The 17791-nt window shown below is 41.2% G+C and overlaps 1 protein-coding gene across 1 annotated transcript in view; it reads left to right on the forward strand.

Moving 5' to 3' along the window:
* THSD7B (thrombospondin type 1 domain containing 7B) overlaps nucleotides 1–17791 on the forward strand; it is an 898700-nt gene that overhangs the window by 271064 nt on the left and 609845 nt on the right. The window contains exons 8-9 of the mRNA XM_029607893.1: nucleotides 1384–1618; nucleotides 14532–14647. Coding sequence (XP_029463753.1) covers nucleotides 1384–1618; nucleotides 14532–14647 — 351 coding nt within the window. The remainder of the gene's footprint in view (nucleotides 1–1383; nucleotides 1619–14531; nucleotides 14648–17791) is intronic.

Raw genomic sequence — 17791 nt, forward strand, 5'->3', positions numbered from 1 at the left:
CAGGCATATTCTTAGGAAACATTTATTTGTAGAGAGAGTAGCAGATGCATGGAACAATTTCCCACTGGAGGTGGTAGAAGCAAAACAGTACTTGAATTTGAGAAAGCATGGGATAAGCAGGGGGCGTTTCTGTGTTTATCCCAGGCTAAACTTCTATGCTAAATTAGTTGGGTGTATGGGCAGACTAGATAGGTCATGCAGTCTTTTTCGGCTATCACATTTCTATGTTTCTGTTTCTAAATGTGTTCCCTCTCCCTGGATAGGGACCCAGTGGCAGCTGAAACTTATCCCGGGCTGAGGCCTGAGTGTGGCAGCTCTTCCTGGGTTGTAGAACACTACAGTGGCTCTTCCCATGTCCAATTCTTCTGCAAAATAATCAGTTCCCTGCCTGGGCCTGCCACAATGGAAACAACTCCTCTGCCTGGTTCATCCAAAGAGATGCTTGGTCACAATAATTGTTACTACAGTCCTGCAGCTTCCTTCCTTCTGAGCTTGCAGTGCCTCCATGGCACCAAGACTTTACAGCGTAACTGGTTTTTCTTCTGTGGGCAGCTAGCGTACCCCCCTTCAGGATGGTTCATGCCCCCCATCCCCTCCCCCATCTGCTTACTCCTGTTCTAGAATTGGATCATGTGAACATAGAATTCTAAAAGAGCAATTGAGTGTTAATGGTACGTATGCATTGCCACACAAACAGAATGTCTTTACTACCTATACAACCACTGAGCAATTTTAAGGCTTCTCTTTGTCTGACAACAACCTTGTAAAAGAAAAACCTGGGGACAGGTACCAAGCTCACATAAAGAATGTTAATGCCATGCAAATACAGTAGTATATGTACTGTCTTTAGATTTGAATTATGAGGCCTTGCACTAAAGGAATACAGGTATTAGCCTGCCTTTTTTCCAGGCTATTTTAAATTTCACATGGTAGCCTAAAATGGGCTTATTACATATCCTTGTTTATTTAATTTTTCCATGCTGCCTAGTGGTAAATATGTTGCTTCTTCAAGAATCAGCAACTGGTTTCATGTGCTATATACCTTACAGGAATGTTTAGATAGATCTCTTGTCTTTAGAGAGATTCCCGTAGAGAGGCTTCCTCACTGTAAAAAAAAACAAAACCCAAGGGACAACCTCATTGAAATGTCTGAGTATTTTAAATAAATGATATCATTGTCATGTCCTGCACTATGTGTCATAATTTCATGTCACTCAATTTGTTTTTATTTGCTGAAGTTAATTTTCATTAGGAATTGCCTAACATCCTTAGCTTAGGGAATAAAATGATATATGTATATTGTACAATAAAACTGTTTTTGTGTTTGCTTATAAAACTAGTCCATTATATTGTGCTTCATGTATTTGGATGTTCCAATCCTAGGTGGAAAAGCATGTCCGCCGAGTCAGGCATTACAGGAATATCGATCATGCAACGATCACTCCTGCACAGCATTCTATTGGGAAACATCACCATGGGGTCCGTGCTCTGAAGATACTTTGGTAACAGTCCTCAATGCCACTGTTAGTTGGAATGGGGAAGTAACTTGTGGAGTAGGCATCCAAAATCGAAAAATCTTCTGCATGAAGAACAATGCTAGCCAGAGCACATCGAAAAGGTATTATTAATAAGGTTGCTGCTAATATAAAAATGATTTTTTTCTTTTGATTATGTTCTTTGTGTACATTGCTTATTTATAAATACAGTAAGGCTAATATTCAAAGGCATTTAGCTAGAAAACTCGCAAGTTATCTGGCTAAATACAGATTTTTAAATATTCCCAGTACTTACGCAGCTAATTTTTAGCCCGATTAGTCATTAACTGGCTAAAAATTAGCTGAAAAAGGAATGTATGTTTGAGAGGTATTCTGGATTGGGGATGAGTTAGCACAGAAATTTATGCGGCTAACTCCAATATTTGGATAACTCGAGCTGTTCTGTGGAGCAGGCCTAAATTTATCCAGGAATGTGTCCCGGATAACTTTAGAGTTAACCGACTATATTGAAAAGAATATGGGCTCAGTTCCCATATCCCCATCTCTTGCCGGGCCAAGCATCTCCACCTCCTCAAGCTCCTCCAAGAACTCTTTAAAAAGTAATGGGGTAGGGGTCCGCTGGGTGGTCTTATTCTCTCATTCCCTCCCCCTCCAGTTCTGGAAATTGTGCAATCAATGCTCCCTTCCCCCCTCCCCCCACCCCTAACCTTTCCACCCACCTGGTACTTTCAGAAACCCCTTCCCTGTGCCGGGATCATGGTATACTCCCACTGTGAGCTCAGCAGCTGTGACTGCAACACTAGAAGCATAAGCTACCAGTGTTGCTACTCTTGACAACAATGCTGGTAGCCTTCCTATGCTTCCAGTATTGGTGACTCAGCAATGCTGAAAGTTTCTGAGATCATGGTTGGAGCTTAGCATGATCCCTACACAAGGAAGGGGTTTCTGAAGGTACAGAATTGGGGTTGGGGGAGGGAGGGAGGAATGGAGAGCAGGGGGAATTGATTGCACATTTTCTCAAACTGAGGATGGGCAAGATGCCAAGCAGACTCCTATCATGTTTCTTTTTAAAATGCTCTTGAAAGGATTTGGGGAAATGGGGGTGCATGGCCCAGCAGGGCCCATTTTTAACATATTGGATGGGGCTATGAAAATCTGAGCACAGGTCTGTGCATCACTTGTTTTTCTTTCACTCTACCACTTAGTCAACTATATTCTTTTGAATATAGCCAGTTAAGTTCAAAGTTATTGAGCTAGCTTACCCAGAAAAATTTAAGCGTAACTATCCACATTCAAAAGATAGTTGGTTACGTTTAAAGTTAACCAATTAAAGGTAGGTAGATACTATTATTTGTGGATATTCAACAGTATGTTTATTCCGCTGAATATCCATGATAATATATCCAACTACCTTTAACCGGATAAGTTAGCTGTTCTAGAATTTTTTAATATTGACCTCAGAATAGTTTGAACTGTCAATAGATATATTTCAATATTAGTACAAATGAAAAACGATTTGCATATTGGTTTCTGGTAAGTGGTATTAAACATACCGATTTGAAATGTTTTGAAATGTTTCATTTGCACACATTTTTTCTGTGATTTTTTTCTGGTTTATGATACTGTATTTTATTTTTCCAAGTATAAGACAAACGCAAAAGAACAGGATGGACTTAACATTTCAGTTCATAAGACTTTTTTCATTCTAACTTTATTATCATGCAACTACATTCCAGCTAAATGTTCAATTAATAGATGCATATTATATATGCATATATGCAAGATTCAAGTATTTGTATGTGTCTATGTATATGTACAGCTGTATGCAAAATTTAGGTACCTCTGATCAAATTGTGATTCAATGAATAGAAGCTGACACAGCCTTTATATAATGTAAAGATAAAAATAAATAAACAGTTCCTTATATTTATAAAACTCCCATCCCAAAATCTCAGTCTATTCCTAGCATGGTAACAATCTTTTTATTATTGTTCTTCATATACCAGCTATAAAACGCCACACTTATAATCACTTAATTTATTGAACCAATTTGTCATTTTTAGTTTGCTTTTAACAATTATCATAAAACTCTGGAGGAAAAGACCACAGAATAGAGCATAAACTGCCACAGCTTGAAAAAGACTTGATAAGGTCAATGTTTTATGATGTGTTTAAAACAAACTAAAAATTACAAATTCATTCAATAAATTAAGGAGGTAATTTTAAAAGGAGTTGCACTGGTAAATGCAACATGATATCATAGAAATTTTCAAAAGACATTTACATGTGTAAAGTGCACTCACACGAGAATATCCTATGGATAATTCAATAGTATATTATGTAGTAATTTTCAAAAGACCACTTACATGGGTAAACTGCATTTGCAAATGCAAAACCCAATTTTAAGTATATAAATTATTTTTAAAATCAGACCCAAAATGATTATAAGTGTGGAGTTTTATAGGTGTTGTATGAAGAACAATAATAAGATTATCACGCTGGGAATGGTAATTTTGTAAATAAAAGGGACTCTTTATTTATGTTTATCTAATTGGTTAGAATATCCTTATTCCCTTGATTTTGGGTGATTTTACAAAGAGGGAAGAGGAAGGTCATCAAATGTTCATAACAATGTCCATAAGGTTCAAGATTTTATTGTATTTAGAGACGAGCGAAAAGTTCAGATTGTCAGCATCAAGCCAAATCATTCATGTCAGTAATTTCACGGTCCCCTGGTGTGGGCCATGTTTCGAAAAGACTGCGTCGGGAGGGAGCCTAACAAAACACTAAAAAGTGAAATCAGAAAAAACTATTTCAAAAACAAGGACATCTATATCCGGGAATACACAAACATATGTAAAAATATATATAAACAGGAAGCAATGCAAAAGCAAAATATATAATATTGCCCATTATCAAAACTATCTATGCATGAGCATCCATTAAAAGTGTAAATATTTAAAAGGGATAAGAACATAAGAACATAGGAAATTGCCATGCTGGGTCAGACCAAGGGTCCATGAAGCCCAGTATCCTGTTTCCAACAGAGGCCAAACAAGGCCACAAGAACCTGGCAATTATCCAAACACTAAGATGATCCCATGCTACTGATGCAATTAATAGCAGTGGCTATTCCCTAAGTAAACTTGATTAATAGCAGTTAATGGACTTCTCCTCCAAGTTTCGGGCATCGTTTCGGGGGCAGATGAAATAAAATCAGCCCGAACCACAGGAAAACGAAATTTCCCAAGGCGGGCCGATAACGAAGGCCAAACAAAAGGTTTGGCCGAACAAAAGGTTTCCAACCAGCTCAAGTATAAAGGAGATGAACAATGCTGCCGAACTAGCTAATTCAATGTCCGATGCTTCAAGAAGTGTGGAAACATTCAGTTTATTTATATCAATAGGTATCGGAGATTGAGTTTTTCTTAAAATTTGGCAAGTAATGTACCAACTGGAGGAACAGCTTGCTCAGATACCTGCAATATCTCCAACAAATATCCTTTAAAGAGGTCCTTAGGTGATGTTAGTGGCAACTTAGGAAAATCAATAAATCTGAGATTACTCCCTTTCAAAGGGTTTTCAAGATAATCCAATTTGTTAGTTAACACCAAATTTTCCTTCATTAAGGATACCTGTTATAGCATAACATAATCTATCTCTTGAGTTTATCAATCTATTGGCTTATATTATTTTTGAAATCTCCAACATTTGCACGTGATTTTCCAAGTCTAATGATTTTCCAACCATTGGATTCAATTGTGCAGTAATAGAATGCCCAAGGCCTTCTATGGCTCCCCATATAGATTCCAGTATAAATTGAATTGGCTTTAGCAGGGAGAAGTGTTCTGAAGTGGCCAATGCTTCAGACACTGGGGAAATCATCAAAGAAGAATCTTATGCAACCCTTCTCCTACCTTGAGAAGCAGGAACAATCCTTGAATCACTGGTGATGTTTTCTTGCTCTCTCTCTCTCTCTCCAGCCCAGAGATATTTTATGTTAAACAAGTTGCAAGTAGAAATGTGTATTGCTTTTGCTTCTTAAACCATAAAATCCTGAGAGGTAGTTATTTGAGTAATGTTTGGAGATGGGAGCAATACCCTCTTCCCTACCCCTAACTCTCCTGCCTGCCTTGAATGTGCATATTTTATACAAATTTTCAAAGAGAAACTACCTAGGCTGCTTCTCTTTAAAAATTCAGTCACAAAACCATGAATGCAGGTAATACCTAAATCATACAATATCAAACCCACACAAACAAAAAATCTATTATATGTTTTTCTCTTTTTTAAATAAATTTGATGGTGTGTAATATAAACACTTTTTTGTATATTTTTTTAAAAATTACTTTAAAAAATCAACACAAGAAACTTTTTTTTTAAATGTGTGGAGGTTGTTTCATAAATGAGCACAGGTACCATCCAGGTTAACCTGACTCTTAGTTTTAATCATGACCACCCCCACCCATCCATTGTTTTATCAAAAATATTCAAAAAATGTCTTTATTTTAAAAATATTTTTGGACTAAACAGCTCACTACCACTGAAATTCAAAAATGCTGATCTGTAGACAGTGGCACAAAAATTATTTTTTTATCTTAAACACAACTTGAAAGGTAATATTTGATGATGTAAAACTTTCAAAAAATGACAACAAGAAAGAGCACTTAGCTTTAGTAGGCAAACACACTTGAACTTTAAATGACGACGTGAAAGAACACTTAGCTTAAGTAACCAAGAATACTTGAACCCAATGACGACGTGAAAGAGCTCTTAGCTTCGATAACCAGGAGCGCTTGAACCCAACATGGCCAAGTTTCAAAAATTATTTCTTCCTCAGGGTCTCCACTCACCCACATGCCGCCTTCATTAAACTGCCGTCTTCATTAAACAAACTGCCAAATGTTAGACGATAAGTCTCAGTCCATCATCATACTTGTACGGCTCACTCGAACAGTCCTGCCTCCAGAAATCAAATCTAACATGTTCGCCATGTTGGATTTGATTTCCAGAGGCAGCACTGTTCGAGTGAGGAAGAAGGAATTTTCGAAACTTGGCTGTCGGGTTCAAGCGCTCCTGGTTATCGAAGCTAAGTGCTCTTTCACGTCGTCATTGGGTTCAAGTATTCTTGGTTACTTAAGCTAAGTGCTCTTTCACGTCGTCAGTTTTTGAAAGTTTTACATCATCAAATATTACCTTTCAAGTGTTTAAGATAAAAAACAATTTTTGTGCCACTGTCTACAGCATTTTTGAATTTCAGTGGCGGTGAGCTGTTTAGTCCAAAAACTTTTTTAAAATAAAGACATTTTTGAATATTTTTGATTAAAGTGATAAAACAATGGATGGATGGGGGTGTTCATGATTAAAACTAAGAGTCAGGTTAACCTGGATGGTACCTGTGCTCATTTATGAAGCAACCTCTGCACATCTTAAAAATTTTTTTCTTGTGTTGATTTTTGAAAGTAATTTTTAAAAAAATATACAAAAAAGTGTTTATATTACACACCATCAAATTTATTTAAAAAAGAGAAAAACAGATAATAGATTTTTGTATATGTGGGTTTGATATTGTATCTCTTTAAAAATTAGCAAGCAGAAATTGCACATTTAAATTCTCCAGGTATGCACTTTGCATTTATTATTTGTGTAAGCAAATAATAAATGCAATGGTGCATAGACATTTGAATACCAAATATAAACATGCTGTTTTTCTCCTCCAACCAAAGCATACCCACAGGATCACCTCTTTTTCCTGTGGCTAAAAGTACACACAGTATGGAACTCGCAAATATTTTTTGCCACATGGAAATTTTCGCTCAAGCAATTTTACCCAGGTAGACACCATTAACCTAGGTAAATGCCTTTGAAAATAGCCTTCTTCACCTCAGAACTTAATGATGAATTATGTAGTGATATGAATTCAGAAACCTTTTGTTTGCAATGGTGTGTGGGAATCTAAACTTAATAATATAACTGAGTAGCACAGAGTTCTCGTAGCAGTACTTGTCTTAAAAAAAACAAACCTCTTTGCAGGCTGAGATTCTTTTTAAGGCCCAGCATATGTGCTGTCTCACAATATTGTATATGAACTTTGGGAACAGCATGGGTCTTGATTTTAGATGTCATATTTGAAGACAGGACCCATGGGGCTGTGATACCTCAACAACATCTTGGATGAGTTGTATGTTATCTGATAAAAGGTTTCACAACTTGCAAAGAATCCAGGAGTGTGATTGAGAATTTTACCTTTATGAAATTAGTAAACTGTTTTAATGAAACTCATCCATGTTTTTTTTTTCTCAGTACTTCTCCTTTTCACCTACTCACCTCATTGATAGTCTATAGCAGTGGCTCCCAAACCTGTCCTGGAGGACCTCCCAGCCAGTCAGGTTTTCAGGATATCTACAATGAATCTTCATGAGGGAGATTTGCATGCACTGCCTCCATTGCTTGCAAATTTATCTCATACATATTCATTGACTGGCTGGGGGTCCTCCAGGACAGGTTTGGGAAGCACTGGTCTACAGCAATGTCTGCCTATTATTCACAGCTTGTTACATACTTATTTATGTGCTGATAATAATAGGACAGACTGTGTTGCCTCTATCTCATTTATGTTAAAAATTTTAATTAACTTTCTTCAAGTCAGTACTGACTGCTCATAGTTTGCAATGTTGTTCTGAGGTATAAAACAGGAATTAAGACTTGGTTTAAAGTCTCAAGTCTCATTAGCAGAGAAAAAAGTAATTAGCAATGACTTGAAGCTTTGATATTGAGGGAAAACATCTGTGCAATTCATCTTCCTGGGAAAGAAATGAAATCAAAGCTGTAACATAGCAAGATTTAAGATATTCAGACAGTGCTAACAAATGAGTGGTACAAAATGTCTGATTCTCTATCCCCTCCTCCCTCCTTTGGTGGATTTTTTCATAACTAGGGAATAGATTTGTACTATATTTCTTTGTTGGTAATGATTCAGATATAATAGTGTATGATTTCTTTTTCCATTTATTCAAATGAATACTAATTTAAAAGCAAAAGCTTAACCTGGGCAGCCATGACTGTCCGACACTGGGAAAAGTGGGAGACGTAGTAATGCACACTCACAGATACAAAATACTCTGGAGACCAGATGTGGATTGAAATTGGCCACAGCTTTATTACAATAAACAGTATTGACAAACTTTGTACCCGAGCCATAACATAGGTAAGCTATCTGAGCATCCTCCACTGTGCAGGCAGCACGTAGCCTCCGGCCCGGGCCCGCCACAGTCAATCAAGGCCCCCTTTGCCTCCCAGGGCATTCCAGTCATCCGCTACTTCCAAGCAAGGTGACTGCCCCACTGAAGGGTGTGGGAATCTAGTCTGCGGCCACACCGGGGCCAGCGAGCCATAGCGACAGACAGTCCCCCCCACATCAATATCATTTAGCATGTGCTGTGCACTGTCTCTAGCGGGAAGCCCCCTCCCCCCCCCGGCTCGGGTACACCCACCCCCACTGCAACAAATATTTATTTATTTGTTTGTTTGTTTTTCTATACCAATGTCCATCGGACATATCACACCGGTTTACAGCGTAACGGGGAAGCCTATTAATGTAGACTTCTTGTTTTACATTGAAACATTGTAACATTTTAGATTGAACTTTGTAACATTTTACATTGAACTTTGTTACATTTTGCATTTAGAAATATATATATATATATATATATATATATAAATAAATTGCTAACATCAAATCTGACTATCCTGCTGACCCTTGCAAAACATGAAAAGGGGTTGGATGGGTGGGTATTCCCTAGTGAGGCAGCCACGGAGGACAGGAAGCAAAAGGGGCCAGGGCACTGCGCTCCAGCCAGGTGCTCCCCCCCCCCCCGCCCATGCAGCTGCCTCTACCCCTTGGGATGGCCCAGGGCTTAGAATTGTCCAATGAGCCCCTCAACTGTGCATTGTGATGGGACTCCCCACTCCCCCCCCCCCAACCTATAGTCCATGGGTCCCACAGCTAGGGACCGGGCATGGTCATGCTGGTGAGGGAGGGGGCCGACTTTGGTGTATCAGCCACATCATCAGCCTGCATCAATGCCACACGTTGCCAACAGAGTTGTTCTGCGCAGTGGGAGAGGCTGCTTCCCCCCAACCCCTCCCTGGTGCTCCCAGCACTGAGATAAAGTCGGTGCCTGTGAATGTCGCGGCACTGCACCTAAAACAAAACAAAATGTCTATTCTAATTTTGCTTCACCAGTAGTATTATGAGCATACTTAAAGCTCTGAGTATTTAGAACAGAGATTTGGTACAAGTTGCTTAAAAAATCAGATGTCTTTCTGGCAGTTAGCTATTTTGACCCAGTAGGGAGGAGAGGATGGTCTCTCAGGTACTATTGGGGGGGGGAAATGAGGACTTTGTCACTTTTTTTTCTTTTATTTTATGTTCATGAGTTTTTATTGCATTTTTATGTTGTGCACTGTTCTGAACAGGTCTGGTATCTGTGTGCGTGGTATATAAGCATTTGGAAATAAATTAAAAAAAAATAGATCCCCTTTTATTTATTTATATATTTATATAATTTTTTTGGGGCTGTTTATTTGTTTAAACATTCTTATATCCTGCTAAATCTTAGTAAATTATCAAATGTAGTTTACAAATTAACCCATACATAATAAAAGACAATAAAAATTAAAAAACAATCATCGGCACTAAAATATATATATATCGATCACATAAAAGAATCTTTAAAATACAAACTTTTACTAATGTCCTAAAACTTTTAAGGGTAGATTTTCAAAACCTATGCGCCAGGTCAGCATGCACAAGGGGGGGATCAACTTTAGCAATTACGCGTGGCGACTCATTGGAGCCTTCCCCAGTTCCCACCCCCTAGTCTAACCTCCCTTCCCCTTCCCCTATCCTGCCCACCCCCTATCCTAACTAGCCCGGATTTTAATATTTCACCTTTTGCTTCCTCCTTGGAGCGGGAGCAAGTTGCACGCGCCAGCACCCTTGGGACTTAAACACGTCCTGGGGTTTATGCGCATGGCCGGGCCATTTGAAAATTGGCCCGGTGCGTGTAAGGCCTGGCCACGTGCATAAACCCAGGGATTTACGCGCACCGGGATTTGAAAATCTACCGCTTAATGTTCTTCACCTGCCTGATTTCATCTGGAAAACTATTCCAAATTGTGGGCACTGCAAAAGAAAAGAATCATAGCCTAGTCTAGGGATGTGCATTGTTTTTTTGACGGATGAAAATATCGTATGACATTTTCTAATCCGTCATGTATCAGGGGTCCCCGAAAATGATAGGAAAACCCCACAAAATTCATTTTGGGGGAGGGGGAGAAAGGGCACACAGAAAAAAAAACCCCAAACCCACCCTGACCCTTTAGATCTAATTATTTACAATCCCCCCACCCTCCTGACCCCCCAAAATCTTTGCTAAAGTACCTGGTGGTCCAATGGGGGTCCCGGAAGTGATCTCCTGCTCTCGGGCCATCAGCTGCCACTAATCAAAATGGTGCTGATGGCCCTTTGCCCTTACCATATGACAGGGGCTATCAGTGCCTTTGGCTGGCCCCTATCACATGATAGGAGCAATGGATGGCCCATGCCATTTTGTTTACTTACAGCTGATGGCCCAAGAGCGGGAGATCGCTCCTGGGATCTCCGCTGGATCACCAGGTACTTTAGGAAAGTTTTTTTTGGGGGGGGGGTCGGGAGGGGGGGATTGTAAATAATTAGATTTAAAGGGTCGGGGTGGGTTCGTTTTTTTTTTTATTCAGGACAGCCGAAAAAAAACCTGTCTGGACCGCAGGAAATGGCATTTCCCACGGGTTCACGATACCGAAACCGGAACCGATTCCGGCACCCGATTCACATCTCTAGCCTAGTCTGCTGTAACTTAAAATCCTTATTTGATGGAACAGCCAACTGGTGGGACCCTGCTGAATATATTACATACTGTGGAATGTACCATTTCAATGCATGAGAAACTACACAAATTTGCTCCCCAAAAAGCAGTTTGTGTGTTATACCATTAATTTAAAATCCTCTCTCTTCTTCACTGGAAGCCAGTGTAGATACTTTAGTATTGACGTAATGTGATCATGAAACCCTATCCCATTTAAAACTAGAGATGTGATTCGGCCGAACCTTTTGCTTGGCCTTCATTATCGGCCCGCCTTGGGAAATTTCGTTTTCCTGTGGTTCGGGCCGATTTTACTTCATCTGCCCCCGAAACGATGCCCAAAACCCACCCCCAACCCTTCAGATTAAAAAAACCAAACCCCTGAAACCCACCACAACCCTTCAAATTTAATTAATTGCAAACCCTCTCCCTCCCGACCCCCCCAAGACTTGCCTGACCCCCCACCCCAAGTCTTAACAAAAGTCCCTGGTGGTCCAGCAGGGTCCCGGGAGCGATTTCCCCTCTCTGGCTGTCGGCTGCCACTAATCAAAATGGCACTGATGGCCCTTTACCCTTACCGTGTGACAGGGCTATTGGTGCCATTGGCCGGCCTCTGTCACATGGTAGGAGCAATGGACGGCCGGCACCATCTTAAAAAATTACGCGGGTCATCCATTGCTCCTACCATGTGACAGGGGCCAGCCAATGGCACCAATAGCCCTGTCACACGGTAAGGGCAAAGTGCTATCAGCGCCATTTTTATTAGTGGAAGCCAATGGCCTGAGAGGGGGAGATCGCTCCTGGGACCCTACTGGACCACCAGGGACTTTTGTTAAGACTTGGGGGGGGGGTCGTCGGGCAAGTTTGGGGGGTTGGGAGGGAGAGGGTTTGCAATTAATTAAATTTGAAGGGTTGGGGTGGGTTTTGGGGTTTTTTTTGGTTTTGTTTTTTTAAATCTGAAGGGTTGGGGCGGGTTTCGGGCATCGTTTCGGGGGCAGATGAAATAAAATCAGCCCGAACCACAGGAAAATCGAAATTTCCCAAGGCGGGCCGATAACGAAGGCCAAACAAAAGGTTCGGCCGAATCACATTTCTAGTTTTAAAAGGGATAGGGTTTCATGATCACACTACGTCAATACTAAAGTATCTACACTGGCTTCCAATGAAGAAGAGAGAGGATTTTAAATTAATGGTATAACATTATTATCAGTAAGTCTTGGGGGGGGGGGGCGTCGAGCAAGTCTTGGGGGATTGGGAGGGTGGGGGTTGCAATTAATTAAATTTGAAGGGTTGGGGTGGGTTGGGTTTTTTTAATGTGCCCTTTTCCCCCTCCCAAAAACGATAAGAAAACCATACAAAATTGTGTGGGTTTTCTTATCGTTTCGTCACCCCCCCCTGAAACGCGACGAAATAGGAAATATCGTATCTATTTCTTATTTCATCACAAACAAATGCACATCCCTATTTAAAATGTGAGCAGCCACATTTTACACTAATTCCAATACATGAAATTTCTTATCAGGTACCCCTACTCATAAGCTATTACAGTAATCAAAATGGCTGAGGACTAATGATTGTAGCACCAAAGAAATTAATTCCTTAGGAATTATATTATTTAATGATATCAAAAGCTTAAACTTATAAAAAGCCCCATTAGTCACTTTCTTTATATGAAGCTTGTCAAACTGGAGTCTAAAATTACCCTTACAATTTTTCCTTCTGTTTGAAAAGAAAATGTAGTATTTTTCTCCATTTGAACTGCTGCTCCCCCACACTTGCTTCCTTTTCCACAGCAACTTTGTTTTTATGGATATTTACTAACAAACTCTGACCTAGATTCAACTTTCTGCTTAAATATAGCAGAATGATGAGGTGCAAAAAAAAGGGGCGGGGCAATAGTGGGCATCCACCTGCATCGCGGCGGTGTGTTTTTCCCCTCTGCGGTGTGGTCGCACTGCACACTATCGCCCCCATAGTGCTACGGGAAAAAGTGTAGTGATTTCTCCCACTGCTGCTGGCGATAATGTGAAAAATATTATCACCCGCAGTGCTGCCAGGAGATAACTCCACCGAAACCCCGCCCACACTCCTCCCTTTCCCCTAATTAGCATAATACCACCGCAATGTGGCTGGTATTATAAGGCCATAGCGCACGTGATACCGGCACATCGCAGAATGACCCTGTATGCATGCCTAACCAATCCTCAATTTTTAAAATTGAAAACGCAAGTTTCAAGGAGGTTTGGATCTTTGCAATCCAAAATCTAACTTGATTGTCAGTATTTCAGAGTATATGCATAATGTGTTTGCTGTTTCTTGGAATTAATAAAATCCTACCTGCTAGAAAGTAAAGAGCACTTCTGGATGCTGCATGGTGGGTGAATGTGTTCCTCAAGCTTCTTCACATGTCTTTTCCCCTTCAGAGAATCACAATTACACCATGGACCCAGATTTTAGGTTTCTTGCATTCAGTTTACAGTCCTGTTTCTCCAACTGGAGATAGGACTGTACATTACTGACTAGAGGGAATCCCTATCACCAACCTCTAAAAGAGGTGAATATATCAACTGGGGAAAAAAATCCTTCACAGCATGGCAAAGTTTTGTCTTGGAGCAAGATGACTGGCATTTGGGATTATCCTTGCCTAGTCCATTGTTCTGTCCACTAAAGAAAGAACACTATCATTTGGCCACTCATTGAGGTACATGGTTGGACCTGAAGAGCGGAATCCCTTCCAACTGAAGCAGATTTTGCACTTCTGCTGGAGGAACGGGAGAAAAGCTTTCCTCTGGAATCATACACACTCCTAACTTTGGGCATAAGCAAATACCTCAGATAGAAATCTGGAAAGTAATGGATCACAATCACTAACATTTTGGGAAGTGATTACAATCCATTAGCCATAAATTGTTGGTCAGAGGAATGCATTCCCTCCAAATCTGAGTTGACATTTGGAGAGTACTTCAATGAAAATTAGATAGGTTAGGAATCTTTAATGATGTGTCTACCAGTTTTAGGGTAAATTATGATCTAGAAAAGTAATTCCCTTCTTCTAATCAATGTTTTGGAGGGGGGGGAAATACTTTGAATGAAAATGTATTACTTGTTGTTTTTCCATTTTTATTGACAGATGTCCAGATTCTACCAGGCCGGATACAGTTCGTCCTTGTTTACTCCCATGCAAAAAAGACTGCATTGTTACAGCTTTCAGTGAATGGACACCATGCTCCACTACATGTCGACAGGGTAAATGTGCTTTTAAAAATACATTAGAAGCTGATGTAGTAGTTTGATTTGCTTTTCAATAATTTTGAATTATATCATTTAAGGATAATTTGGGATCGATTTTCAAAAACGCGCACATGTGTCCATGTGCGTGTGGCTCCCGGAGCGTGCCCATGGACGCGGCTGTTTTATAACATGCGTGCATCACTGCACACCTTATAAAATATGATTCCCAGGCGCACATGCGTGGCCGATTTTAATAATGGTGTGCACATGTGCGGGTAGCTGTTGTCTAACGTGCGCAAGGGGGGGTGTTAAAAAAATACGCATGGTGACATCAATTGGACTTTCCCAGTTCCCTCTCAGTCTACTCTTATTATGGAGTAGACTGGTAGGGAACTTCTCTATTCCCCTAACTACCTTTCCTACTTTTCCCCTCTCTTCCCCGACCCCTAATCCCTAAGTATCCAAAATGTTTTTGTTTTATGGAGCAGAAGTAACTTCCACGCACTGGCCAGCTGCTGGCATGCCCTTCCCTTGGAGAGCATCCCTTGCTCCAGCCCCCGCTCTAGCCCCCAGCCCGCCCATATCATTCCCCTAGCCCACCCCTTTTTGATCTGCTGGCATTTCTGCGTGTACCGGCAGATATGCGCGTGGATGGGTCATTTTTAAAATATGCTCAGCGTGCGCGCAGCCCAGCCACGCACATATCTCCCAGATTTTACATGTGCCAGGCTTCAAAAATTTGGGGTTTATGTTTTAGGGTGCAGATAATTTATGTTTTTACCTTCAAATAAAAGTGTTAGAGCATCAAGCTGTGACGTAGAAGATCTAGGATATGAGTTCAAGACTCCTTGCCCCCACTGTCTCTTTGTGACTTTGGCTATGCCATTTTATTTCCCTATGCCCCAGGGACATAATCCAAATCAAGCTAGATGCCTTTAATGTTGCTGGTCAATTCATTAAAAAATATTCCTCCAGTTTTCCATTGACTTGGACTAACTTTGGGCAAACCATTTTACTTGGTATGCCACAGTTTAGTTAACTTGATTAAATAGCAAAATAATATAATTATCTTTTTTCCCATTTTGAAGCTTTTTTGCTATATGTTTCAAGAAATAGAAAAGGGATCCAAATGAAGAAAACAGGAAACAGCTTAAACACTGGTATGTCAGATGCAAACATTGATAAGGAAGGCAAAGAGAGAATTTTAAAAGAAGCTTGACGTGGAAGCAAAAATTCATAATAAAACCTTTTTCTGATACATTTGAGGTAAAAAGCCTGCAAGGGAGTCGGTTGGACCATTAAATGATCAAGCAGTAAAAGGAGCACTTAGGGATGAGAAAGCCATAGCAAATTCTTTGCTTCAGTATTCACTGAGGAAGATGTAGGAGATATACCCATTAGAGATGTGAATCGTGTCCTCGATCGTCTTAACGATCGATTTTGGCTGGGAGGGGGAGGGAATCGTATTGTTGCCGTTTGGGGGGGGTAAAATATCGTGATAAATCGTTAAAATCGTTAAAACCCGCTAAAATCGTTAAAACCCGCTAAAACCCACCTCCGACCCTTTAAATTAAATCCCCCACCCTCCCGAACCCCCCCCCCCCAAAATAACTTAAATTACCTGGGCGCTGAACGACCTCCTGCAGTCGATCTCCTGCCGGCGCCATTTTCCGTACGGAAAACGATTTGCGGCGGGAAATCGCTCCCTGACCCCCGCTGGACCTCCAGGAACTTTTGGCCAGCTTGGGGGGGGCCTCCTGACCCCCACAAGACTTGCCAAAAGTCCAGCGGGGGTCCGGAAGGACCTCCTGCCGTCGAATCCTGTTGGTCTATGGCCGCCGCCATTTTTCGGCGCCATTTTGGAAAATGGCGCCGGCTGAAGACAACAAGATTCAATAGCAGGAGCCCGTTCCGGACCGCTGCCGTTCCGGACCGCCGCTGGACCACCAGGTAATTTAAGTTATTTGGGGGGGGGTTCGGGAGGGGGGGGATTTAATTTAAAGGGTCGGGGGTGGGTTTTAGTGGGTTTTAGTGTGCCGGCTCACGATTCTAACGATTTATAACGATAAATCGTTAGAATCTCTATTGTATTGTGTTTCATAACGGTTTAAGACGATATTAAAATTATCGGACGATAATTTTAATCGTCGTAAAACGATTCACATCCCTAATACCCATTAGTATCTCACAAAAAGACCGCTTCTACTGTTCTAACAAACGCAGCTACCAAGATCACCTCACATAGAACAGTACCTTCTAAAGAATAATCTTTTAAAGAATTCACCCTCACTATGGGGTACATTTTTTTAAAAAGCGCGTGCGCGTACTTTTGTTCGCGCACCAGGCGCGAACAAAAGTACGCCGGATTTTATAAGATATGCGCATCTTATAAAATCCAGGGTTGGCATGCTCGCAAGGGGGTGCGCATTTGTGCAACTTGCGCGCACCGAGCCCTGTGCGCGCTGCCGGTTCCCTCCGAGGCCGCTCCGAAATCGGAGCGGCCTCAGAGGGAACTTTCCTTCCGCCTCCCCCCACCTTCCCCTCCCTTCCCCTACCTAACCCACCCCCCGGCCCTATCTAACCCCCCTCCCTCTGTCGCACAAGTTACGCCTGCTAGAGGCAAGCGTAACTTTCCGCGTGCCAGGCCGGCTGCCCGGCGCCATGTTCCGGTCCAGGGGCTGGTCCGGAGGCCGTGGCCACGCCCACGGGCCGAAACCACGCCCACGGCACCGCCCCCGGATGGCGTGCTGACTGCGTCACGCCCCCGACACGCCCACCCCAAGAAAGCCCCGGGACTTACGCACGCCCGGGGCTTTGCGCACGCTGGAAGCCTATGCAATATAGGCTCGGCGCGCGCATGGCCATTTTAGAAGGGTTACGCGCGTACCTTATGCGCGTAACCCTTTTAAAATCCGGCCCTATATATTTATTAATATTACAGAACTTTTATTACATCTATAGTTATGAGATACACATAATATCAGAATCAACTGCCTACCATTTATATCACAAAAATACATCTCTAATCCATATAATCTCAAAATAAACTTCCTATTGTTTAGATAAAAATATCCAATATATCTCATATCATGAAACCCTTTATCATACCCTTAATGTAACTCACTCATACTGACTCAACTCACTCACATTCACATGCTT

The sequence above is a fragment of the Rhinatrema bivittatum genome, chromosome 6 (genome assembly GCF_901001135.1).
Source record: "Rhinatrema bivittatum chromosome 6, aRhiBiv1.1, whole genome shotgun sequence".
Taxonomy (NCBI): Eukaryota; Metazoa; Chordata; class Amphibia; order Gymnophiona; family Rhinatrematidae; genus Rhinatrema; species Rhinatrema bivittatum.